Below are 24,938 nucleotides of genomic sequence, written 5' to 3' on the forward strand. Positions count from 1 at the left end.
TATGAGGGTGACGTTGGCTTCATAGAATGAATTAGGTAGCTTTCCCTCCACTTTGATTTTTTTGAAGAGTTTGAGGAGAGTTGGTACTAATTCTTTCTGGAATGTTTGGTAGAATTCACATGTGAAGCCGTCTGGTCCTGGACTTTTCTTTTTGGGTAGCTTTTTAATGACTGATTCAATTTCTTTACTTGTGATTGGTTTGTTGAGGTCATCTATTTCTTCTTGAGTCAAAGTTGGTTGTTCATGCCTTTCTAGGAACTTGCCCATTTCATCTACATTGCTGTATTTATTAGCATAAAGTTGTTCACAGTATCCTGTTATTATCTCCTTTATTTCTGTGAGGTCAGTGGTTATGTCTCCTCTTCCATTTCTGATCTTATTTATTTGCATTCTCTCTCTTCTTCTTTTTGTCAATCTTGCTAAGGGCCCATCAATCTTGTTGATTTTTTCATAGAACCAACTTCTGGTTTTATTGATTTTCTCAATTGTTTTCATGTTCTCAATTTCATTTATTTCTGCTCTAATCTTTGTTATTTCTTTCCTTTTGCTTGCTTTGGGGTTAGTTTGCTGTTCTTTTTCCAGTTCTTCAAAGTTGACAGTTAATTCCTGAATTTTTGCCCTTTTTTCTTTTTTGATATAGGCATTCAGGGCAATAAATTTCCCTCTTAGCACTGCCTTTGCTGCATCCCATAAGTTTTGATATGTTGTGTTTTCATTTTCATTCGCCTCAAGATATTTACTGATTTTTCTTTAATTTGTTCCTTGACCCACTGGTTGTTTAAGAGTATGTTGTTGAGCCTCCACGTATTTGTGAATTTTCTGGTGCTCTGCCTATTATTGATTTCCAACTTCATTCCCTTATGATCTAAGAAAGTGTTGTGTATGATTTCAATCTTTTTACATTTGTTGAGACTTGCTTTGTGACCCAGCAGATGGTCTATCTTTGAGAATGATTCATGAGCACTTAAGAAAAAGGTGTATCCTGCTGTTGTGGGGTGTAATGTCCTATAAATGTCTGTTAAGTCTAGCTCACTTATTGTAATATTCAAATTCTCTGTTTCTTTATTGATCCTCTGTCTAGATGTTCTGTCCATTGATGAGAGTGGGGAATTGAAGTCTCAACTATTATGGTAGATGTGTCTATTTCCCTTTTCAGTGTTTGCAGTGTTTGCCTCATGTATTTTGGGGCATTCTGGTTCGGTGCATAAATATTTATGATTGCTATGTCTTCATGTCGAATTGTTCCTTTTATTAGTACATAGTATCCTTCTTTGTCTCTTTTAACTGTTTTACATTTGAAGTCTAATTTATTGGATATTAGTATAGCTACTCCTGCTCTTTTCTGGTTGTTATTTGCATGAAATATCTTTTCCCAACCTTTCACTTTCAACCTATGTTTATCTTTGGGTCTAAGATGTGTTTCCTGTAGACAGCATATAGAAGGATCCTGTTTTTTAATCCATTCTGCCAGTCTGTGTCTTTTGATTAGGAAATTCAGTCCATTAACATTTAGTGTTATTACTGTTTGGGTAGTACTTTCCTCTACCATTTTGCCTTTTGTATTTTATATATATCATATCTAATTTTCCTTCTTTCTACACTCTTCTCCACACCTCTCTCTTCTATCTTTTTGTATCTGTCTCTAGTGCTCCCTTTAGTATTTCTTGCAGAGCTGGTCTCTTGGTCACAAATTCTCTCAGTGACTTTTTGTCTGAAAATGTTTTAATTTCTCCCTCATTTTTGAAGGACAATTTTGCTGGGTATAGAATTCTTGGTTGGCAGTTTTTCTCTTTTAGTAATTTAAATATATCATCCCACTGTCTTCTTGCCTCCATGGTTTCTGCTGAGAAATCTACACATAGTCTTATTGGGTTTCCCTTGTATGTGATGGACTGCTTTTCTCTTGCTGCTTTCAAGATCCTCTCTTTCCCTTTGACCTCTGACATTCTAACTAGTAAGTGTCTTGGAGAACGCCTATTTGGGTCTATTCTCTTTGGGGTGCACTGAACTTCTTGGATCTGTAATTTTAGGTCTTTCATAAGAGTTGGGAAATTTTCAGTGATAATTTGTTCCATTAGTTTTTCTCCCCCTTTTCCCTTCCCTTCTCCTTCCGGGACACCCACAACACGTATATTTGTGTGCTTCATATTATCATTCAATTCCCTGAGCCCCTGCTCATATTTTCCCATTCTTTTCCCTATAGTTTCTGTTTCTTTTTGGATTTCAGATGTTCCATCCTCCAGTTCACTAATCCTAACCTCTGTCTCTTGAAATCTACCATTGTAGGTTTCCATTGTTTTTTTCATCTCTTCTACTGTAACTTTCATTCCCATAAGTTCTGTGATTTGTTTTTTCAGACTTTCCATTTCTTCCTTTTGTTCATTCCTTGCCTTCTTCATGTCCTCCCTCAATTCATTGATTTGGTTTTTGATGAGGTTTTCCATTTCTGTTCGTATAGTCTGAATTAGTTGTTTCAGCTCCTGTATCTCATTTGAACTACTGGTTTGTTCTTTTGACTGGGTCATACCTTCAATTTTCCTGGTGTGAGTTGTTATTTTTTGCTGGCATCTAGACATTTAGTTATCTTAATTAGTTTATTCTGGAGATTGCTTCCACTTATCTTACCTAGGGTTTTCTTACTAGAGGGTTTGTTGTCTATTTGTTCTTTGACCTTCAGTTCAGCTTTTTCTGGGCCTCTAGCTTAAGTTTTGTTTAACAGAGGGTAATTTTTCAGTTCTTGTTTTCTTGTTTCTTGTCCTGCTTGTAAGGTGCCTTTTCCCTCCCCCTCCTTAGGAGGGTCTACATAGGTATTACAGACTCCAGTCGGGTTTTCCTGGACTAAACTGGCCTCCTATCAGGGGGAAGGAGTCACCTGTGTCAGTTTTCCCTGAGGGTGAGACCCTGTAGGTTGAAAGACTTTCCTGTGAAGTCTCTGGGCTCTGTTTTTCTTACCCTGCCCAGTATGTGGTGCTCGTCTGTCTGCGGGTCCCACCAGCAAAAGATGTTGTGGCTCCTTTAACTTTGGATGGCTCTCCCTGCTGGGGGCGTGGTGGAGACAGAGGAGAGGTTGCAGGCTGGTTTTAATGGCTTCAAATTGCCAAGCCCTGGGGTCTGAATTCCTTGAGAGAGGGATTCTACCTAAGTTGCGGTTCACCCCTCCCCTGGGGAAGGCACAGGTGGGAGAAAGCCCTGAAAGCAGTCCGTTTCTGCCTATGCCTGGGGCAGTTGCAGCCTGAGTAGTCCCACCGCTGAATCCAGAGGCAGCCAAGCCTCCATAGAAACAGCCACAAAAACCTCTGTTTCGTCCCCTTTCCTCTTTTTTGCTTAGCCCAATAAGCGACCTCTGCCTTGACCAGTTTCACCTGAACTGGGGGCCTATTTTTAGTAGTCAGAATTTGTTTATTAAAGCCACAATTGGTGTTTGGTTGGACCAGTCCCCTGCTACCGTTAGAGTTTCTTTCCTTTCCCTCCAAAAAGCTGCCTGCGGGGGAGGGGCGCCGGGCGCCGGCCGCAGCAGCTTGGAGAACTCACGGTTCCGGAGACTCGCAGCCATTCCAGCTGGTCCAGACTGGGGTACGCTGTGTGTCCGGTCACTGTCGTGGCTCCGGGAGCTGTTCTGTACTATTTCTAGTTATTTAGTAGCTGTTCTGGAGGACGAACTAAAACGTGCACATTACTAACCCGCCATCTTGGCCCCTTGGAATCTTATTCTTGGAGAGTGTGTGTAGTGTGTTTATTTTTTCAGACAGTTGCTAGGAAACCGAAGCTAAGTTCCTAATAAATAACAATCCAATGCTGGTCAGATGACAGTCATTATCAGGCAGTGGCATCTAAGTACATCTTCACGTCGGAGCGAGCTTCAGGACTACCTGTGTCCTGACGGATGAGGTGGCTGGCAGGGGATGGAGAGGCTCTGTTCTCACCTTCTTTCCAGATTCAGCAACACAGAGAGGCTTGGCTTGTGGCTGCATACAGGGGGCTGCGCCCTCCCATTTGGGGGGCTGTACATGTTTTATAAAACTTCTCTTCTCATTTTGAAAACTCAGGAAGGGATGTCTTCCAAGACTGGAAAATATATCAAGACTTTCCTCTCCAAATCTCACGTCTTAGGAGCGAAAAGGAAGAGGAAATAAACTTGATAGTTAGACACTGATTGACTTAACCTAAATACCATACTCAGAAAAGATATATAATAATCAATTTGAAATCCTATAGAAGGGTACAAGGCACTGGAATTAAAAGGGACTTTAGAGTCCCCAGTGTAATTTAATTTTCTTTTATGCCACAGCCACAGAAAAATGGAGCTCAGGAGAGAATGAGGCATGAGACACCTAGCTTCAGACACCTAGAAAGGAATCTGATTCACTCCCATAGATACACTACATAAGAGCCTGGCAAGATATGGTAAGTCATCAGGTCAAGATAGGGTTGGCAGTCCCATTGTTTTTTGTAGTCTACTCTTCGTCCTAGGACCAAAGATTCTCAGGGTAACTCAACTTGTTGAGCACAAATCTTGGCACAAAAGAGCTGCTAAATAAATAAACAATGGCTGGATCTATAAGAGGAGTGAATCCACGAGAAGCCCAGCCAGTGGTCACAGCCTCTGTGCCATCTCCCAGGTGGTCCTGGGATATGCACCTGTGCCCTCTGGGCACGGGGCCCCACCTCTCCTAATGGTGCCCCCGTGTGGAAGAGGCTTCCTCCTGTATAGTGTACTGCACCCCCCCATGCCTGGCCACCACCCATCTCCCTGCTCACCCCATCCTTCCCTCACACTGCCAGCAGAGGGAGCTCCCCAAAACCTCACATCATCATCCTCACCAGGGCCCGTGGGTTTCCAGACACAGTAATACATTCACACAGTGTTCAAGGAGTGTGATGCATATAATCTACTCTGGAGTTTTTAGGAAACAGATAGGTGGATGGGCGCATGGGTGGATGGAAAGATGGAGGGATAAAATGATACGCTAAATGTGCCAAAATGTTAAAGGTCTGCAGAGCTGGGTATCTGGGTGGAGACTATACTGGAGTTATCTGTATGGGATTCGTATGATATTTGCAATTGTCCTATAAACTTGAAATCATTTCAAAATAAAAAGTATTAAAAAATAAAGTAAATTCATGCACCTAATTTCTCCGACTCTGCTGCACAGGAGCAAGAACTGCTCTGCAAAGTACTTTTTGGATGAAGATCCTACATAGACAGCATCTCTCAAGAGTCCCCGGGGGTGATTATCTAAAGTGATTTCTTCGAGCACTGATTTTCCTCCACGAGAAAAGATGGCACCCGAAGTCTCTGGGGATTACTTCCTCCATGGCAGGAGCAGTGGACAGATTCTCCAGTGTGCCAAGGGCTCTGGCATAGAAAGTGAGGAGCGCTACTACTCATGCTTTCTTAATACTAAATGTATTCTTCTTGATTTATAAATCAGCATTTCTCGAAATATTTACCCACACAGTTAATAAACCAGAAGTCACAGATATAACCAAAGAAATTCCCTCTAACATTTAAACATGATTACAAAATCAAATTCTTCTAAGCATTTAACTCAAATCATAGATCTAATATTTCAGCACGTTAAGCTTTTAAACACCTTATAAATCAGCACACAGACTAATGTGACAAAGCTGAAACTTCTCAGTGCCCTCATCTTAACACTGCTCACCAAGTGCCTATGCTTTGGATTTAGCTCGTCTTCCCTTATTATTTTAATATTTCTTCTTCCTTGAATTCCTATTCTGTCCTTGGGGTTGCCTTACTAGGGTTTCAGTAATGTACCTGTCTCCCAAGGAGTCTGACAACCTTGGCTGGGATTGGTTACGGCAAGACCTGCTATATTCGCAGGTCTTGGGTGCGCAGCCTTACGGACTTGAGTCTTTGTGGTCCTGGAGAGTCTTGTGATCAGAAACGTCCCCAGAGGGGACACAGTCCTTACACGGGGAGGTCCACGGACCCCAACCTGCTGCCGGCTGTGTCAATGACAGCTGTAGCCTGAGTAGGGTCACATCACAGCCAGCACGGCTGTCCCTGAGGCGGGGCAGGGCGCCCACCCGTGAGTGTGTGCTTTGCTGTGGGCTCGCTAACAAACACTTGGCTAAAGGAGCCTCTTTAACCGGCTGCTCTCTGGGCCTCCTCTCTGCTCATCACTACTGGGTGCCCTTTCTGCTGGGGTCACCCTGAGACCAGGGTGGCTAGCCCTCCTCACTGCTACTAATAGACGTTTTCTAGGCCTGTGAGGCTCAGCATGGTCCCTGGTATTGATTCTTTCCCACTTACTGGAAGAAAGGCATCTTTGTGTCCATACTTATTTTAGTGGAAGAAACAGAAGTAACATGTATTCCAATATATGTCTTTCTTTTGTAATTACAGCTCACGTGCATTTTTTACAGAACCTTACTTTTTTTTTGGAGTATCATTATGAACTCATACCTTTAAAAAATGAAACTTGTTTCAATTAAACAAAATAATAAGAATATTGTGCCTGTCTGTCTACCATGAGTCCCTATAAATTGGTTCCGTGGCCTTTCAACCAGCTCCTGGCATTTTAAACCCACAACTGCTCCCCAGAACCATTAAGGTCCATCCACAACTGTGTACGGAGCACTGGTTCTTTCTAGGGAACAAAGCCTGGGTCTGGAATGCACAGGAGTGAGGTGGGTTGAGGTGTTGGCCCTCGCAGCGGTGGCAGAGCCAGGCAGGCAGTTCTTTTCAAGGCTGTATGTTTCACACCTTTTGTTTCAATGTAGTATGCAGCCTCACAACACTACTTCCTTCATATAGACAGAAACATAGGGAGCAGTTATCTTTCATAATGTTAAAGCTCTATCTGTCATGAGACTACCATGATGAGACGCTTACCGGACTTGTCTTTCTGAATAGCTTTATCCTCGAAGTAGCAGAACATCACCTGGAAGCGATCGGGATCTGTGGACCGCAGCACCCTAACAAGGGGAATGGTGTTAAATGAATTTCAAAAAATCCGGGACCTCCATATCGCAAATTTCACGCGCTCGAGAACCAGCACGTCTGTGGGGGAGAGGTAACATCAGAGGGGTATAAAGAGATGCAAGCTTCCAATCGGGGGCATCCACTGTCAGCCCTGATGGCCCACACCCTGGAATCCAGCAACTCCACCACAAGTCGGAGCCTTTGGGGATTTACATGCACAGGGACCCTGGTACAGCACTGTCCGCACTGTCCAGGATGCAGATAACTCAAATGTCCCTTAGTGGGAGACAAGTCAGACAACCGAAAGCACATCTATGTGATGCCGTAGTATATGGCTAATAAAATGAGAGAAAGCTCTAGAGGGGCTTTCGTGGGACAACATCCGAGGCGCTCTGCCAAGTGAAAGACGCCAGGTACAGGGGAGCCACGTGGGCCCGGCCTTGCTGACAGTGTCTCTGAAGGCCTTCTGTGGCAGCATGTCCATGGGACACGCACGCCTGCATACACAGAGAAAACTCCACAAGGAAAATAAGAGGCCATTAGCAGGGGCTATCTCAGGGTGGAGGGAACAAGAGACCAGGGCTAGGAAAGCGAGATTTGTGCTATATGTTATGGACATTTACTTTCTGAGTAAAAAATATCTTTGACTTGGGGGAAAACAGCAGGAGGAAAAAGGAAGGAAAGACATGTCCCTGGACCATGGCCCCTGGGAAGGCCAACCAGAGCAGCTGCTCGGTCACATGCTCAGGCAGGCAGCCTTTGGCGATACCGTGGGCCACACGGCTTCTGTGCCCATCTTCTGCTCCTTAAGTCTAAGGGGGGGCAGCAGGCCAGGTCACCTTAAGTGCACACCTGCAAAGCACTTTAAAGCCATTCTGAAAGTTCTCCCAATCCAACAGAGGTGAGAATCTTACCATTTTTGGGTAAAGGCCCCTAGTTTGTGTGTCGTGGCTCAGAGGCCCTGGCTGGGTGCACTGGGGGGTCTGACTGCACCCCGGTTCAGGGGTGGGCACCTGGGAGCTGCCCGTGGCCCCTACCCGAGAACCATGCACACAACAGCCAGGGGACACAGGTGGGCAGCAGCCACGGTCCTGCCTCTGGGCAGAGGATGCTAGGGGGACCTAGGGTCGGCTCTTCTACCACATGTGCTGTGATTAAAACTATGCTCTCGTCCTGGCTTGGTTTGGTTTGTTCTTCTTTGCAGATACCTTTTTTGGGGAAAGGATAAACTAATATGCTATAGGGAATGGAAGTGAGACCAGTGCAGTTTTCTTCTCCACTTATTTCCAAGTTTTTGTGTAGTATCCTCACATTACTTGTGTAATTGGGAAAAAATACATTTTTGGTTAAAAAGGAAAACCAAGTCCAAGCTCCCTGGCTTTGTGGGGCTCTGGGAAATGTGTCGTTGGGGATCACTAGTTCTCAGACTTTGCCATGTCATGGAGCCCAAGGAGCTGCTGAGAGACAGGGAGAGAAGACCAAGAGGGAGGGTGGGGGGCTCACCACACTTCAACTGGAACAGCCTTAACCCATGTGCTGTACCGAGCTTCCAAGTAAGTTCTGTTATACCAAAGGATTTCAAGGCACCAAAGGAAGGTTAAATATTGTTGCTTTCCAAGCATTCCTCTTTATACGTACTCACACTTTCTTTTGCAAACCAACTGGGAAAGAAAGTCTAACTTCCCATGGCCCTCCTGCGAGCTAGGTGAGCCTTGTGGAATCTGCTACGCTGGTGGCAGCTTGGCGTCCCCAGGAGGGCTGGCAGAGGCCTTGTACCCAACTGCTTCCCAGCTCCCTTCGGGAGAGGCAGCAGCACGCAGAGGTTAAGGGACTGGGTCTGCATACAAGCCAGGGACACAGTCTTGGACAACTTACTCAGTGTCTCAGTTTTCTCTTCTGCAAACGGGCTCTACCAGGGCCTACCTCAGAGGGCTCAGCGCAGGGCCTGACTGGTGTGACACTCAAGTCACAGAGACTACAGACACCAGCACAAGGCAATCACAGAGCACAAATTCTGATGTTACGCCAGGACCGCGGCGGGGATAGGCGCATCCTGAGCAGACCTCCCGGGGCTGGTTTTGGAGCAGGCTCCTTCCACTCTGCATCTGCTGCTGGCACTCAAGGTGGTCCCGGGAAAAAGGCAGTGGGCATCTCAGAACCACTCTCCGCAAGGGCTGCGGTACGGGGGGTGGTCACAAAGTGCAGATACTTGTTTGTCTGAGGCCCGGTGCTTAGGGCCCAGGAAGGAGGGGCCCAGGAATTAGAACCCGGCTGCAGCCTGGAGGGGCTAGGCGGCCAAGGGGTCCATACCTCATGTACTCCAGGCGGTAAACTGACAGGAGGTAGGTAGACATGGCAAAGTCCAACTTGTTGATGAGGGCGGACACTTCGGGAGGCGGGTCCAGCAGGTTGATGATGGTGCTGCGGAGCTCACTCAGCTCAGCCTATAGGGGAAGGACACTCTCAGGGCTCTGGGGGCACCCAGAGGAGCCACTGACCACCCCCTACTGTGGTTCAGCATGCTCATGAGAGCTGAGCAGAAGCACCCTGTCCTTGGTTGCCTCTCCCCGTGGGGCCAGTTGGGACAAGAGCCCTTACGGGAGTGACAGTGTCGTTTTTCATGGCCGAGTTATACTGCAGCACGGACCGCAGCGGCTCTTTGCTGGGGAAGGTGAGCAGGGGAGACTTGGTGGCGATCTCACAGACCCCCTCATACCACTCCTCCGGCCAGAGTCCTGGGAGAGAACAAAGGTCACAGAGGTTCATGTGGGGTTACAGAGGAGAGCTCCTCAGCCTGGGCCCTTCGTTGGAGGCAACGTCTCCAGTTGTGGGCACAGACGTGGTGTGTCACCTAAGTTGGATGACATCCTCAACAACCCTAAACTGCATCTGGGAAGTACTGTGTTTGCAGATATGCTTGGGGAAGCAGCTGCACTTGGACTAACTTTGAATGTGTCCACACATTTACACTCAGGTCGAGTGCTGGATCACCTTGGTTTTCTATCTGCTCTCTGTCTTTCCTGGGGAGATAGGATGCCCTTACCTGACCCCTCAACAGCGAACCCCATCAGGACAGAGTAGAGCCAGAAGTCCCGGAAGAGTTTCTGTAGGCGGGGTTTAGCTTCCTTGATGGGTGGCAGTCGACGGGTGAGCTGGGTGACAAGGAGAGAGGTGAAATGAAGTTCACGCTTGTGGAACCCTAAAACTTGCAGCTGTGAAATTGACCAGTTTTGTTCTCCAAGAGCACTCTCAGAGACTGGGCACACAGATGCCCAAGACTTCTCAACAAGTTCACCAATAAACGTTCAGCAGTTTACCTGTCCGTTCATTCATTCCGCAAACATTTACTGAGTACCCAATGTATGCCAGGCAGGGTGGCTGGGAAGAAAAAAGGGCCCATTCCTATACTCAAAAGGCTTACTGTCTGGTTTGGAAGCAGAGAAACAAACAACTACAACATAGCCGAGTTCCCAGAGGGGCGCCCTGCTCCTGATCTTAAAAGGAGAGCAAGCCTTAGCCAGGCAGAAGAGAGCCCACCAGGACAGAAGGAGCTTCAGGTTGAAAGGCTGGGAGTGTGGGGGGCAAGGAGAGCTCAGGAAAGGCCAATGAACCACCAGGGCAGCAGCGGAGGTGAAGGAGCTGCACGGGAGTGGCTGGAACCAGAGCCAGATACTGAGAAGCCCATTCCATGGGTCAAGCAAAAGGTAGGATCCCAATATCTAAAATAGGTAAGTACAGAATGCTAAGGCGCAGGTGTGAGAGGCTGAGCTGCAGGCTGCGTCATGCCACAGTAGGAAGCAGGGAGTGGCCCGTGCGTAAAATTACACAGAACAGTGAAATGTGGCTGGATCCTCAAAGAACTCCCAGCTGGGCATCAGAGCTCTGAGCAGTGACAGTGAATGTGCTGAGCAGGGCTCTGTGATCCAAACGCTTATGAGGGCCAAGTATGAGCCAGGTACAGTGCCAGGACACAGAGGTGGGACAGAAGGCAATGCCCAGGCGGGGGTTGGGGGTTTGGGGTGAGACAACATGTTCACACCTGCTGGTGGGGTTATAAATTGGAACAACACTTTCTGGAAAGCAATGTGGTAGTAAGCATCAAAAGTTCAAAACATTCCCAACAAATTCACCCAAAATCTCATCTCAAGCAATGCATGCAAAAAAAAAAAAACAACAAAAAACAAAAAACTGACCTAAGCAAAAAAATATTGCAAGAGTTATTATAACAGCAAAACAAAAACAAATATCCACCTAAAATGGGCAGTTAAATAAGTATATTTAAAATAAGGTTTCTCTAAGGATATTTGGTGATACAGAATTAGCAATATATCAAGGGCAAAACTGCAAGACATATAAATAATGATACAGATTTAGGACATCAGCTATATTTCCCAGTTCTGCCATAAATGTGCTACTTCCACAATCAGGAGGGTGCAAAGGCTGACTTGGGAGGGAAGGTATGAGCAGGTGGAGGGGCACTGGGGAAGTGGGGAGGGCAGCAGGGAAGATGCCAGGAGGTGGAGGGGTGCTGAAAGCCCAGAGCCTCTAAGAAAATGTCAGGTGTCCAGCAGTTGCACGATGAGAAATCTACATTCAGGCAGGGGTTGAGGACGCAGTGATGAGAGGCTGCATGGGGTTCGAGGAGGTGCCTTTGGAGGCATGAGGGGGCTCAGACTGCAGCCTTTGCTCAGTGCTCAGGACCCCTGTGGTTAAGAGGTTCTGGGAGAGGCCAGAGCAGCTCACTCCCAAATGGAGGGGAGGACCCAAGGTGCCAGCTCTCCCTGCTCTCCGCTCGGCCCTGAGGACAATCTCCTGGCCCGGGCCCAGGCAAATTGGCCAGCGTGCTAGCCAGGACCGCTGTGCTCCCCAGGAAGGGGAGACCAGGGGACTGTGAGAAAAGGCTCTAAAGTGCTGAGAAGAATCCTGAGTCAGTCACATGATAGGAGGGAAACAGCCCTACCCTCCAGGGGGCACGGTCTAGAACAGGGCTATAAAGTACACTCCTTTAAAGTCCAGGTCAGGGAAAAAAGGGGAGGACTGAAACAGATAAAGGAAGCTGTAGAGACGCAGCATCCAAATGCAATAAGAGACATTTTTGAACTACTGGAGAAACTGGGTTATGGACTGAATGTTCCATGACAGAAGAGAAGAGTTGTGACTTCCTTGGGTGAGGCAGTGGCAGTGAGGGGTGCACGGGACTCTGGTATGAGAGGCGCAGACCCAGGCACTAAGGGGGGAAGTGTCCTGCTGTCCTCGGGGACTGACCCCTGTCTACACACGTGTGCGTCCCGACATAGATTGACTTGGCAAAGCAGTAACCGTTTTATCTAGGTGGTTGGCACATGGATGGTTGGATATTCATTATTCCGTTTTTCCAGGTTTCTTGTATATTTTTAAATTTCATAATGAAAAGTTGGAAAAAATATCCAACAATGAGGTAAGCCTTGAAACTGGCAGAAAACTATGGAGTATGAGTAACAGCAGGCACCATGCACTACCTGTTACCTCCAAGGAGAGACAGATTGAAAAATGTCAAGTGTCCAGAAGGGTCAAAAGTCCAGGTTTTTTGGGCAGTGGGTCCTGTGATGAGAGATCCACCCGTGCAGGCAGCAGGTCATGGCTGCCCCCTGGGGCAGCTCCGCAGCTTCCATGCTAAAGACGTGCCCCCAGCAGAAGGGATGAGTGGACCCAGCATGCTCTTGGGGGGCGGAACGTGCGCAGCAGTGGGTGCAGCAGTTCCTCCCACCCAGCGCTGCGTGGGCACCCCCATGCCCCAGGCACGCCTGTGGCTCGGCCAGCCTGAGTCCAGCTCTCACTCTAACAGTCTCTGGGCACCCACAAATCAAGCATACCTTGGGTATGGAAATGGGGAACAGTGTTTCTGCTACAGGTTGCCTGCCAAAAGCCCATGTAAGGCTTTTTTAGGTCATAAAATTCAAAACATAAATTAAAAAAAAAACATCGGTGCCCCCCGGGTCCCTGTGGACGGGAATCTGAGGGAACCGCTGCCTCAAGTCGTAGCCTGTCTCTTCCACAACGGATAGGAGCTGGGTGGCAGGCTTGGGCCAGGGCCAGGACCAGGGCCCCGGTGGCTGAGCAAAAGCCCTGCTCCTTGGCCCCTGAGTACTCTCAGGCAGGGCCCGGGCAGTGGCTGAGCCAGCCACCTGGAGCTCGGAGATGGAGGTGAAGTCCGGTGCGTGACCACCCCAGAGGCAGAAGGAAGGTGGAGGCCTCTGCTTCCAGGGTAGTGTCCAGCCCCGCAGAGCCCTTTATTACCCCAATCTGAAGGGCATCCTGGTTACGTGGGGACTTGGGTGAAGCTGGTACTGTTAGCACATCGGACGGTGACAATGGTGTGTCCACGACGTCGGCTAAGTGAGCACGTGAGCTGTGGAGTCACAGGCCACACAGTGGGGGTCACAGGCAGCTGAAGGCATTTGTGCTGACTAAGTGAGTTAGGCGGTATTTGAGTTGGGACATGTTTGCTTTGGAAAATGTACACTGCAGCCCAGCACCAAAGTTCACACTGAAAGCCTACTGGTCGCCCTGGTGGGTTCCATCTCTGCAACACCACTTCTCAGCACGGAGGTGAGTTCTGTTTCTCAATTTCTGCCGATGAATCTTGTTTGAGAAGTCTGGAGCTGGGCAACTGCTTTATTTCTTTCTCAAACTGCAGACTCAAAAGCTTTCTATGCTAGCTTAGAAATGCAAAATTATTTTTTTAACTGGCCTATTGCACAATTCGATCAGTTACATGACTGGGACAATCGACCAAGTTGGAATAGGAATTGTGGAATAGGGGAAAATATTGTATATATGTTAAGTTACTTTAATTGGAGTGACTGCACTGTGGTTATGTATGAGAATATCTTCTTAGACAGCTTTCCTTGAAGTATTAGCATAAGGGTTAGAGGGACAAGACTTATGCAAGCTATTTGCAAACGGCTCAGAAAAAAACAATGTGTGTGTGTACACGTACATACACACATAAGGAGAGAGAGAGAATGACGAAGCCAATTTCTAATATATAAAAACTTGGTAAATATGGGTGAAAGGTATACAGGGCTTGTTCTCTAAACTTTCCTTGTAACATTTCTGTAAGCTTGAAATTATTTACAATACAGTTTTTTAGAAACCTAGGCAGCTCCTTCTCTCCCATCACACCTGCTCTAATTGGGCCTGGAGCCTGTGCCCACCGAGGAGGGGACAGGGGAACCACGGGGGTTACGTGTTGACATTTCACAAAAAGTCTGGCCCTGCTCCATGCCATTAACAGAGAAGGCACCACGTGAAATCCCATAAAAGCAAAGTTTTGAATGAGTTTTCTTTTAAAAATAGCGCTTTTCCTCAAAGGTGGTACTCTAGATTTAAACACAACCTAGAGCAAGTTTTAAAAAATGTCTTGTTCAATTTTCGTTGTACTAAATAGTAAAACAATAGGAATATTTACCTTTTAGAACCTTAATTTCTATCTGCAGAAACTATCAGTGGTATTTTCTCCCTCCTCTGATGAAAGGATAATGAAAATTATTTTTGGCTTTTCGTTAGAGGAGATAGGAAGAGTATAAGATGCTTCCAGATATACTATCTGGATATCATACAAACATGGATATCTTCACCCCTACCTTGCTATCTGGTCTTGGACTCATCTTCCTCAACTCATTTTTTTGTGGTTTTTCCACCTTATTTCTATCCCAGAGGGATACATGTCAGTGCAGCCTCACAAGGAGACTCTCACCAGCTTGCTCACTTTCTTTTCTAACTTTTTAAAAAGTACTTCCATCAATACGTCCAGCTCTACTTAGGAGCGGGGCCTCTTTCTATTTGGCAACTGGAAACACGAACAACAGAGTTATGAGAGGCCAGGAAAAGACAACAGACCTTTTTAAAGTCAGAAAATATGTGACTTACTCTCTCAAACGTATGCAATTCAAAACTTTCTCAGCGGTGACTGAAGAGGTGTGAGCTAATGATTTAACAGCACTACTGGGGGTGGGAGACCAAGGGCCAAACCCTGGGCAGGCTGGGGGTGCTGTGGATCGTGTGGCCCCGCAACAGTGAGGCAGAGCCCCTTCTCCAGGGTGCCCGAGGGGACACCAGGGCTCCAGGGCACCAACCTGGCCACTCTTCAGCGAGGCCCGGTCAGTCTCTGGGATGCCTAATGGTGCGAGTCACACCATAGGGATTAAACCATATTCCTCACATACAAAGTGCCGTGCGCAGAGCTCGGCACCTGATAGGGACCCAGTTAGCAGTCGCTGTTGGTATTAACACCAAAATTAGGTGACAGCATTTCAAGCGGGGTGTCCGTACCATGAGCCCTGTCATCAGGCCTTGTGACTTCAAATATTCACTTAACAGGAGCTGGAAGTTCTTATCTGGCCCAGCATGGAAGCAGATAGTCTTGTCCTGACAGGAAGTGGTCACGGACACACACCAGATCTAAAAAACTCAATTCTTTCTGGGGATCAGGAGCCATGTGAGGATTGAGCACCACCTGCTTGGGTGAGCGTGGTAAACGCCACTGTGGCTGTCAGCAGAACAGGGAGGCGCCATCTGCCTGGGGCACCTGCTCGTCCACCCAGAAGCAGTGACTAACCTGGCAGAAGCAAAAGCACAGCAAAGCCATTTGGCAGCCCAAACTGATTAGACAAGCCAACTCACATCCCTCCTGGGAACAAGGCGGGGGATTAACAGATGAAGACAGGCTGGCCGCAGGGTCTGCATACTAAAAAAATATTCTGCTCACTTAAATAAAGGGAGTGCCTTGGTGGCTTTATTAAGTATTTCTGACATTATTCTCAGGCAGACCTGTTAGCATGGTGCAATTATTTCCAACCCTGTTATAAATAGCAAAGTGGAAAAGATTTAATTCTTACCGAGAGCAGCAGGAGCCAAGTATCTAAGAGACACAAGGGAGAAGTGCACCTACGGCCACTGGCACCCAGCAGCCACCAGCTGCCTCATGCAGTGTCAGTGCTAGCAGCTTGTTCCAAGGAGGGATCCGAGTCAGCTTGTCAACAGATATGCACCACAGTGTGTGCAAATAAGCAACCCAAAATGACTGCACAGACTTCACTTGCCTTTAGAATGCCTGTGTTACGAAAGCCCAACACAGTACACATTTCCTAGCAACACCCCCACCCCAAAGGTGGAGAAGTGTGGTCTGGGGCGGGGCTAAGTCCCTCTGCTGGGAACTCCCCTCTCTGGTCTACACTGACCCCATCACTAACTGTGGGAGCTACTGGAGCCCCACTTCCCTTGAGAAGCTTCCCTGGGCCACTTGGCCCCCACTCCCTGACACATGGAGGCTGGGTGGCAGCCCACTCTCCTGTACCCTATGAGCTTTGGTAGTGTTACCAGGAGAAACCCCCTGTCTACATGTCTGTGTCCCAGTTCGCACGAATCTCACAGCTGGGGGGCCACAGCATCTCCAGTGCAGCCGTTGCTGTCTGAAGTGGGGAGAGCCTTAATGCTTACTGAATGGATGAAAACAAACTTCTTCTAGGGACGACTGAGCCCCAGGATCCTAGACGGTTATGGTTTTGAGAACCTTTCAAGCAGGGGTTCTGATTTAGGGGGTCCCAGGGGGTCCAGGGAGGTGCTTGAAACCCATACCAAGTTTCAGGTTTTTGTAACCTCCATGAGGTGCTTTTAAAGCCCATAATCCAAAAGGGCTGAGGACAGTGAGGGCCCGCGTCTGGTCAAAGCCTCGGGGAACGTGCTGTGAGACCCTGCACAGACATCTGGCTGTGTGGCTGCCCTCACTGTGTCCCCTGTTCCCTCCCCAGCTTCAGCTCTGCCGAAATGAATGCACTGTTTCGGCCCCTTGTCGTCTCGCTCATCCTAACATCTGCGTGCTGTGGGAACGAGCCCACGCCTGCCCGTTGGGGACAGTCACGCCAGGAGAACCTGAGCCTGCCCCTTCTCCCCGTGGACTTCCACAAGGAGAACACGGTCACCAACGAGTGGATGGCCGAGGGGGAGGACGACGAGTACGTGGACCTGGAGAAGATCCTCGGCGAGGACGATGACTACATTGACATCGTGGACGCGGTGTTGCCCACTGACTCGGAGGCGAGCGCCGGGAACATCCTCCAGCTCTTTCACGGCAAGAGCCGGATCCAGCGTCTCAACATCCTCAACTCCAAGTTTGCGTTCCACCTCTACCGCACCCTGCGGGACCAGGCCGGCAGCTCCGACAACATCTTCCTAGCCCCCGTGGGCATTTCAACCGCCATGGGCATGCTCTCCTTGGGCCTCCAGGGGCAGGCCCGGGACCAGGTGCTCTCGGTTCTGCACTTCAAGGACTTCGTCAACGCCAGCAGCAAGTACGAGGTTATGACGATTCACAACCTCTTCCGGAAGCTCACTCATCGCCTCTTCAGGAGGGACTTTGGGTACACGCTGCGGTCAGTCAATGACCTTTACGTCCAGAAACAATTTCCAATCCTGGATGACTTCAGAGCTGAGGTGAAGGAGTATTATTTTGCGGAGGCCCGGTCGGCTAACTTCTCAGATCCGGCCTTCATCTTAAAGACAAACCACCACATTCTCAAGCTCACCAAGGGCCTCATCAAAGACGCACTGGTGAACACAGACCCGGCCACGCGGATGATGATTGTCAACTGCATCTACTTCAAAGGTAAGGGGGAGCTCTGTGTCCCGACGTGCACAGAACTATGTTCCGGGGTACCTGATGCAGGAGACCAGGACACAAGGCTGCCTCGTAGGCAGGGAGAAAAGGAAGGCTGTGACAGAGGGGACAGCACCTCCATTGTATGCATGTGGTGCCGAGGCCCAGAGAAATGAAATAACCCCTAAAAGGCTCACAGCCAGTAAGGGCAGGGCCACGGCGAGGCCCAGGCAGGTCTCCTCGAGCTCTTGTACTTTTGCTAAGCTTGAAGAGCTAATGCAAAAATCTTTTAGCATTTGGCCAAAATGGGTTTGAGGTTTCTCATTTCGTTCCCCAATTGACAGTAAGCAAGAGTAAGGATAGAAGGCAGTAGAAATGTGTCTGAAAATTGTTTGGCTTGAGTACCTGACAGTAACACCCACAGGTCCTTGGGGGATAGTTCTGTGCTAAAGGGCAGTGGGAGTTGGGAAGTAAGTGAATTTTTCTTGAGCAGCTATTCTGAGCCAGGAACCAGGGTGCTTTTTAAGCAGGATACCCCTGGGGAGGAACAAATGGCTTGGGTTTCTAAAAAACAGAGCCTCTCTTTAAGAACGCACTCACTGGGAAGAGGCGCCTTGTACGCTGCTGACGGGAGTGTACCATGGTGCAGCAGCCAGGGGGCCGGCCTGGCCACTCCTCAGAGAGCAAAGAGTTAGCACCTGACCCACCATCCTGCTCCTAGGCACACACCCACAAGAACTGAAAGCAGGGACGCCGTCAGACACGTGCACACCAGGGTTCACAGCAGCACTAGTCACAACGGCCAGGAGGTGGATGTAACCCAAGTGCCAGACGAATGGGTAAACAAACTGTGGTCCACCCGTACGATGGAATGGTGCTTGGTCCATTACAGAATGGACACACCGTGAAGACATCATGCTGAGTGAAAACAGTCAGACACAAGAGGACAAATATCACATGATTTTTCTTATTTGAAATACTTAGAATAAGCAAATTCAGAGATAGAAAGCAGACTAGTGTTTACCAGGGGTCATGCAGAGGGGAAACGGTTGTTGTTGCTTAAGGGATATGAGTTTCCGTTTTGGATGATGAAAATGTCCTGGACGAGAGTGGTGAAAGTAATCAACAGCATCAATGTAATTAATGTTACAGGATTCTCTACTCAAAATGGTTTAAATGATTTTTATGTTATGCATATTCTACCACAACAAAAAAAGAGAGAGAGAGAGAGAGAGAGAGAGAGAGAGAGAGAGAGAGAGAGAGAGGCAGAGGCTTAAAGAGCTATAACAACCAAAAAACAAACAAAAAATTGCCCCTCACTGGGACCTGAATTGGAACCTCTACTTGATCTGCAAGCCTCGGAGACACAAGGAAGGGGTTGTCTGACATCTGAACTGTCCAGTGGAAGATATTTTGGTAGCCCCCAAAGCCCCAGTCCAACTAGTCTGTTGGGAGCCCCCAGATGCATCCAGGAGCCTCAGCTTTAGCCCCGGCCGGGTGAGGGGCAGGTAGTGGAGAGCAGCCAGCAAGGGTCACAACAGAGGGCGAACGATGCCAAACACATGCTATCCCATCACAGGGACAGGGTCACTTCATGCAGCACTGGAACTGAAGGGATCAAATGTTGCTAACACGCAATCTTTCACAGATGCTTATCAAAGGAGAGGAGAGCCAACAAGTCTAATTTCAATCTCTAGCTTCCAAATCTGTTACTAATTTAATTTTAAATTTGAATGATATAATCAGCTTTACATCCCAATAAAAACAGAGGTTGGGCGTCACGAGGAAGCTTGAAGAAGGTCTGCCACACGGGGTGGAGCAGCGATTGTCACCTGGGGAAATCTGAGGGGGTCACAGCCTGGGGACAGGGAGTCAGCACTACCAGCACCTGGTAGGCAAGGGCCTGGGATGCTAATGAGCCCCCACGTACTCAGGACAGCTCCCCACGACTGAGAATCCCCTGCGTGAGCTCCCTGCGTGAGCCCCCACGTACTCAGGAGCACTGAGGTTAAGATGTCCGCTAGAGCGGGGAGGAAGGGGCTACCAGCAGGCTGGGTGCCATCGGGACATTTAAACCTCTCCCAAGGAGCTACCCGCTCATCTTTCCCAGCTGGTGTAAACTTTGAGCACATGACTTCACTTCTTGATGCCTCTGTTTCCTTCTCTGTAAAGTGAGGATAACAATAGAAAAGTGTCTGTTTCATTTACCAGCTGACAAGAAACAGTGGGATAACTCAGGAAAGACGTTTAGGAGAGAGCTTAACACATGGCCAGTAGCAGTCACGGGTCACCTGCCTTAACGAATCATTAGCACCTTAGATGCAGTTTTCTGAACTAAGATTCCTATTTACCCGTTCCTGGATACACTGTGCTGCTTCTAAACCCAAAGTAACGATCTTGGCGGCAACTCTTACTCATCTGTCCTGTTGGTCAGTACAATCCATGTGAGGGATGGCAACCTTCAGGGCAGAGCTGAAATGAGCTCAAAGCTCCTCGTTTTAAACATCTAGGCAGGGTCAGTATCTTGTCAGGGTCAAGCAACTAGTTAGTGTCAGAATCTAGCCTAGAACCCAATCATCCTCATCTATTTATACTCTCTCCGCAAGGAAGCTGGCATTGTGCCCTTAGGATCCTCTGAACCCGTGGTCCTCAGAGGGTGGGCCCTGGCCAGCGACATGGTCTTGGCACCTCTGGGGAGCTTGTTAGAAATGCAGTCTTGGCCCCACCTAGGCCTTCTGGGTCAGACTCTGGGACTGTTCAGGGGTTTCTGATCCTGCCCAAGCGTGGGAATCAGCGGTCTAAAAGAGCACTGAGGTAAGAGTCCTGTCCCTGCCTAACCTGTAGGCTCCTGGGTGAATAAGTTCCCCGTGGAGAGGACGCACAACCACAACTTTCGGCTGAATGAGCGCGAGGTGGTCAAGGTCAACATGATGCAGACCAAGGGGAACTTTCTTGCGGCCAGCGACCAGGAGCTGGACTGCGACATCCTCCAGCTGGAGTATGTGGGGGGCATCAGCATGCTGATTGTGGTCCCCCACAAGCTGTCTGGCATGAAGACCCTCGAGTCACAGCTGACACCCCAGGTGGTAGAGCGATGGCAGAAGAGTATGACCAACAGGTATGCTGTGCGTGTGTTCTTTTGTATTCCTGGGGGCTGCAGTGTCCGGAAATACTGGGACTTTGCTACTTTCAGGAAAAAGGGAAAAGCATGCAAGAACACCCAGGAGTTGCTGTCCAGGCCGGTCACTGTTGATTGGGCCCACATGTCTTGCTTGTGGAGAGGGGATCAGAGCATTTGTGAGAAACAGACATTTTCGAAAGGGAGGGACAAGTGCCTCAGAGCAGCTGTGGGAACGAACAATCTGGGCTTGGCCACACACACACTCTGTGACTTGGAGCCCCACTTCATCCCCGGTAAGATGGGGTGACCCCATCACTGCCCAGGACTGCTGTGAGTTACAGAGTGAGCTCCTCATAGGGCCCGGAGTCTGCAGAGGTCAGCTTTCTCCTTCCCCTGCCTAAAAATTCCAAAGTTCCCTTAACCCATTGAAGACACGTTGTTTCTAATTCTTCTCTAGCTAAAATGACAGGTTTTAGAAGACATTCTAAGTCTAATACTGGATTCTAGCAGAAAGAATGGAGAAATGGAGTACTCTTCCTGTTTTACTGGCTTTGGGTTAGGCCCATTATAAGAAGTCAGTCTGGTTTGGGTCTCCTTACACGACAAGCACACAAAGAAACTGAATGCAGGTCCCAAAGGTAGGCTTGCCCAGGCAGCCAACATGTCCCGAAGCCGTGCTGACCCTTCCTTTACACTGTCCCTGCCGCAATCACCTCCTCTGCCCTTGTCGCCCAGCCCCCCTGGGCTTCTGCCCTGCTCCAGGGGAGGCCTCGCTGTCCTGTGGACCTGCACCCAGTTGGCCCTGCGTGATGGCTGCCACATGGGCGCTCCTGAGACACCGCTGTCATGGCTCTCTCCGCCCTCAGGTCTCAGCCTAGCACACAGATATGCCCCCCCAGCCTCCCCTGAGCCTCGAGCACACCCTCCCCCAGGGCCGACCCCTCCTGGAGGGACCGTGGCTGAGATCTGCTAGCCACTCAGACCCTAGTGGACCATCTTGGCGGTCTGCCGGTTTGCACTGCAAAAGCAGCCCCTTTACCAAGGCTCACATCTCTTTAACACTTTCCAAAGGGCTAAACCAATTAACCAATTAGTCAGTGGCCTCTCGGATCATTAGTTAATTAAGACTGAGTTGAGATCAAGACTGAGGCCATTTCGCTCCACTTGGTAGATAAAGGGTTCTTACTTTAAGCACATTGATCAGATATTCAGCAAAATGAGAGATTTTGGGGAACCAAACCAAGGAGGAATTCAGATGCCTTTTCAGACCATAAACTCAGTATAACCCAGTAAAATTTTGCTGCTGACCTTGAAGACAGGAGCTGAGTCACACAGAGTCCAGGAAATGACCCCACAACTGAAACTATGTTCAGTTTTAAGAAACTAGAATTGCAGTGGGATGGCCTGTCCACCCCCATGGTGGAGGTCCTAGAGCACACTGAGATCTAACAAGGCTCTGGCAGTCCTGGGGTGCATGCAACCACAGGGGTGTGGGCTGTGAACACGGAAAAGGAAAACATGATTCTTTTGTGATTTGTGGAACTCTATTTGACTTAATAAAATTGGGCCCCCTTTCTTATCTGCTCAGAACCAGAGAGGTACTTCTGCCTAAATTTAAGCTGGAGAAGAATTACAACCTGGTTGAGGCTCTGAAGTCGATGGGGATCACGGCGCTGTTCAGCCCAAATGGCGACATGGCAGCCATCTCGCCCCAGGAGGTTGCTGTCGACCTGGTAAGCTCTCCTGTTTGCCCTTCTGCCCCAAGGTCTGCTCTCAGTTCACTGCTGCCCCTACACAGCCCCACTGCACAAGGAAGTGGGTGAGTCCCGCTCTCTGGCTAGTGGGAACAGGCCAGGCAGGGGGCAGGCCGTGGAGCAAGCCACACCCTGGGACCACAGAAGGAGGCGCACGTGTTCCGCTGCACTGTGACAGCACTGTGAAACGCCTCCAGTGGAACTGCCCGGCTTGCAGGTTTACCTCATGTGGTCCAATGGTGGGCGCCCAGCGAAAAAGCAGAGCATCCAGCCCCCAAGAAGGCAGCACCCCAGCCCCTATGCTCCTCACAGGAGTGCACCCCAGATTGTGGGCATGGGATGGGAGGCAGTGGAGGTTCCATCTCCTGTGGCGACTGCCAGGAGTGAATAAGATGCTGGAGCTCCGAGGTAAGGCTTCTTTACAACATGACCTAGCATAGTCATGGCACTGACAAGTAAGCACAGGTATTTCTGAGGGGCATTCTGACTCTCCTTGAGTGGCGGGATCTGTGCTCTGTGCTGTATCCTTTCTGTGGGCCAGCCTATGAGTTCTGACAACTCTCCACTCCATGTTCAAACAGTTTAAGCACCAAGGTACCATCACGGTGAACGAAGAGGGCACCCAGGCCGCAGCTGTGACTACGGTGGGTTTCATGCCGCTCTCTACTCAAGTCCGGTTCATCGCCGACCGCCCTTTCCTGTTTCTCATCTATGAGCACCGCACCAGCTGCCTGCTCTTCATGGGGAGAGTCTCCAACCCCACTCAGCCTTAAGGGGGCAGGTCTGGGTGTCTGCAGGGTGCCTGCCAGCTGGCATGATGCACTTCCACTTCCATTACAACAGAACAGAGATGTTTTGACATCATACCTTTTGAGACTTATGCTGCCAATATGAAACTGAGGACGATGTGATGGAAGAAACCTGTTAGTGCCCGAGAAGCGTGTTGGAGGCAATTTTGCAGAGTAAACAATGGTGAAGTTCACAGGAGCTCGTGTGACTGAGCATGTCAGAGAGCAAGGTATAGACCAGCCGATCACCTGCCTCCTCAGTGCAAGCTGCCCACACGGCCCCACCCTGTACACCTGCTTCTCATACTGAAAGCCTTTCTCAACGAGTACGTGATAATTTCTCAGTCCTCCTAAGGATGAAGCACAACTGGCACATTCGCGAGGTACAGGGGAGAGGACCCGTGGCATGCACGGATTAACTTTCTCGGGGTCCAATCTTCCAAACCAACGCTGAGTGCCACCTGCAGCTCTCCTGTTACCTCACTGCCACCAGAGGACAGCGTGTCTACCCGGCCATGCTTCCCACTCTAGAGATAAATAAAACCACTTTGTACATCAGTGATGACTCTCTGTTTTTGAAGCTCAGGTAACTAACAGAGGCTGGAAGCAAAGCAGCTGAAATTCCCAGGCACGGTAAGGCAGACAGTAGCCTGTGCACCCGACTGACGAGCATGCTCTCAGGATCAGCAAGCTCCGGGTACTGCTCAGGCCTGGTGCGGCATGGCTCAGACACTGCCCGAGAAAGCACCTGAGGCCAGGTGGCGCCCACACTCCGTGGGGGCTGGAGTCCTGCCGGGGGTGCTGTGTGCATGGCAGCCCCTGCCTGAGCGTGGGCTGCAGCGGGCAGCCCTGGGACACAGTGAGACCCTCAGACAAGACACGGCAGCGAGTCTGGTTTAGCTTAGGGAGGCGCTATCTGAGGAACAGGTTAGTGGTTGGCAGGACTGGTGACAAAAGAGTAGGCAGGAACAAGCGTGGTGAGTCTACCCACCCCGTGCCCTGCAGGAGTCTTTGCGCTCCCCATGTCAAGGTGGGCAGGGTTCTGAAACCTGCCAACAGGGCAGGTGTCCATGCTCCCGCTCCAAGTGCCTCTGGTCTGATGAACCCAGTGTTGGTGGCAGGAGCAGCAAAGCAGAGACCAAGCGTCTGCAGCCTGTCCTGCCTGTCCACACAGAGCCCTCCGAGGGAGGCACTGAGGCCACCCCCACTCCCAGCTGACAGAACAACTGAAGTTGCAAGGACGGGGTCTGCCCCAGGCAGATTCAGCCTGGGACAAGGCCTGTGGCAGCGGGAGCTGCCTTCCTTGCCCTCCCCTTCGGTCCTGGCTCTGTTGTGCACCAACCAGGCCGGGCTTGAGGGCAACCCCTCCCCAACCCAGCGAAGCCTGAAGTGGATGATGGGCAGACCTTGTGTCCTCTTCCCCAGGCCCTTCAAGCCTCTCTTCTTCCCTGGGGCTGGCTGGCTGCTGGCTTCTCCGCCTGCATTTCTTGCTGCCATGTGCAATGACTCAGTCTGGGGTCCTGTGCTGATGTGCCCCTACCCAGCAAGGCCTTGCAGCCGGGGACTCTCTGCCCAAACCAGCCCGGGCCCTCTACGCCCCCAGCGGCTCAGCTGTACTCTGATCTCCAGGCTCCTGGTGATCACATGTAAGCAGAAGGCCCCTTCATCCCCCACAAAGGCTGAGGACAAG

The 24,938-nt window shown here is 49.5% G+C and overlaps 2 protein-coding genes and 1 long non-coding RNA gene across 9 annotated transcripts in view; 2 read left to right on the forward strand and 1 right to left on the reverse strand.

The window, feature by feature from the left end:
- PI4KA (phosphatidylinositol 4-kinase alpha) overlaps positions 1–24,938 on the reverse strand; it is a 182,200-nt gene that overhangs the window by 45,418 nt on the left and 111,844 nt on the right. For all 7 annotated transcript variants that reach the window (XM_077160279.1, XM_077160283.1, XM_077160278.1 and 4 more), the window contains exons 20-23: positions 9,993–10,101; positions 9,548–9,684; positions 9,260–9,393; positions 6,860–6,942 (exon numbers count right to left, since the gene is read on the reverse strand). In XM_077160279.1, coding sequence (XP_077016394.1) covers positions 6,860–6,942; positions 9,260–9,393; positions 9,548–9,684; positions 9,993–10,101 — 463 coding nt within the window. The remainder of the gene's footprint in view (positions 1–6,859; positions 6,943–9,259; positions 9,394–9,547; positions 9,685–9,992; positions 10,102–24,938) is intronic.
- Positions 3,761–8,121, forward strand: LOC143683858 (uncharacterized). Its single transcript, XR_013175678.1, has 4 exons — positions 3,761–3,888; positions 4,289–4,404; positions 5,154–5,368; positions 6,881–8,121. It is a non-coding gene; the product is annotated as an uncharacterized LOC143683858 (long non-coding RNA).
- Positions 13,408–23,825, forward strand: SERPIND1 (serpin family D member 1). The gene is made up of 5 exons (XM_077160285.1): positions 13,408–13,537; positions 16,741–17,594; positions 20,430–20,703; positions 22,295–22,439; positions 23,042–23,825. The coding sequence occupies exons 1-5, from the start codon at positions 13,428–13,430 to the stop codon at positions 23,231–23,233; spliced, it is 1,575 nt and encodes a 524-aa protein (XP_077016400.1). The 5' UTR covers positions 13,408–13,427; the 3' UTR covers positions 23,234–23,825.

Source organism: Tamandua tetradactyla, chromosome 5 (assembly GCF_023851605.1).
Source record: "Tamandua tetradactyla isolate mTamTet1 chromosome 5, mTamTet1.pri, whole genome shotgun sequence".
Lineage (NCBI taxonomy): Eukaryota > Metazoa > Chordata > Mammalia > Pilosa > Myrmecophagidae > Tamandua > Tamandua tetradactyla.

Bases quoted from the DNA above. Each gene is read 5' to 3' on its own strand.
- SERPIND1 (XM_077160285.1), top strand. From the start codon at position 13,428: ATGTTTGCTTTGGAAAATGTACACTGCAGCCCAGCACCAAAGTTCACA. The intron at 17,595-20,429 runs GTAAGGGGGAGC...CCTAACCTGTAG, and splicing joins CAACTGCATCTACTTCAAAG to GCTCCTGGGTGAATAAGTTC. The intron at 20,704-22,294 runs GTATGCTGTGCG...TTATCTGCTCAG, and splicing joins CAGAAGAGTATGACCAACAG to AACCAGAGAGGTACTTCTGC.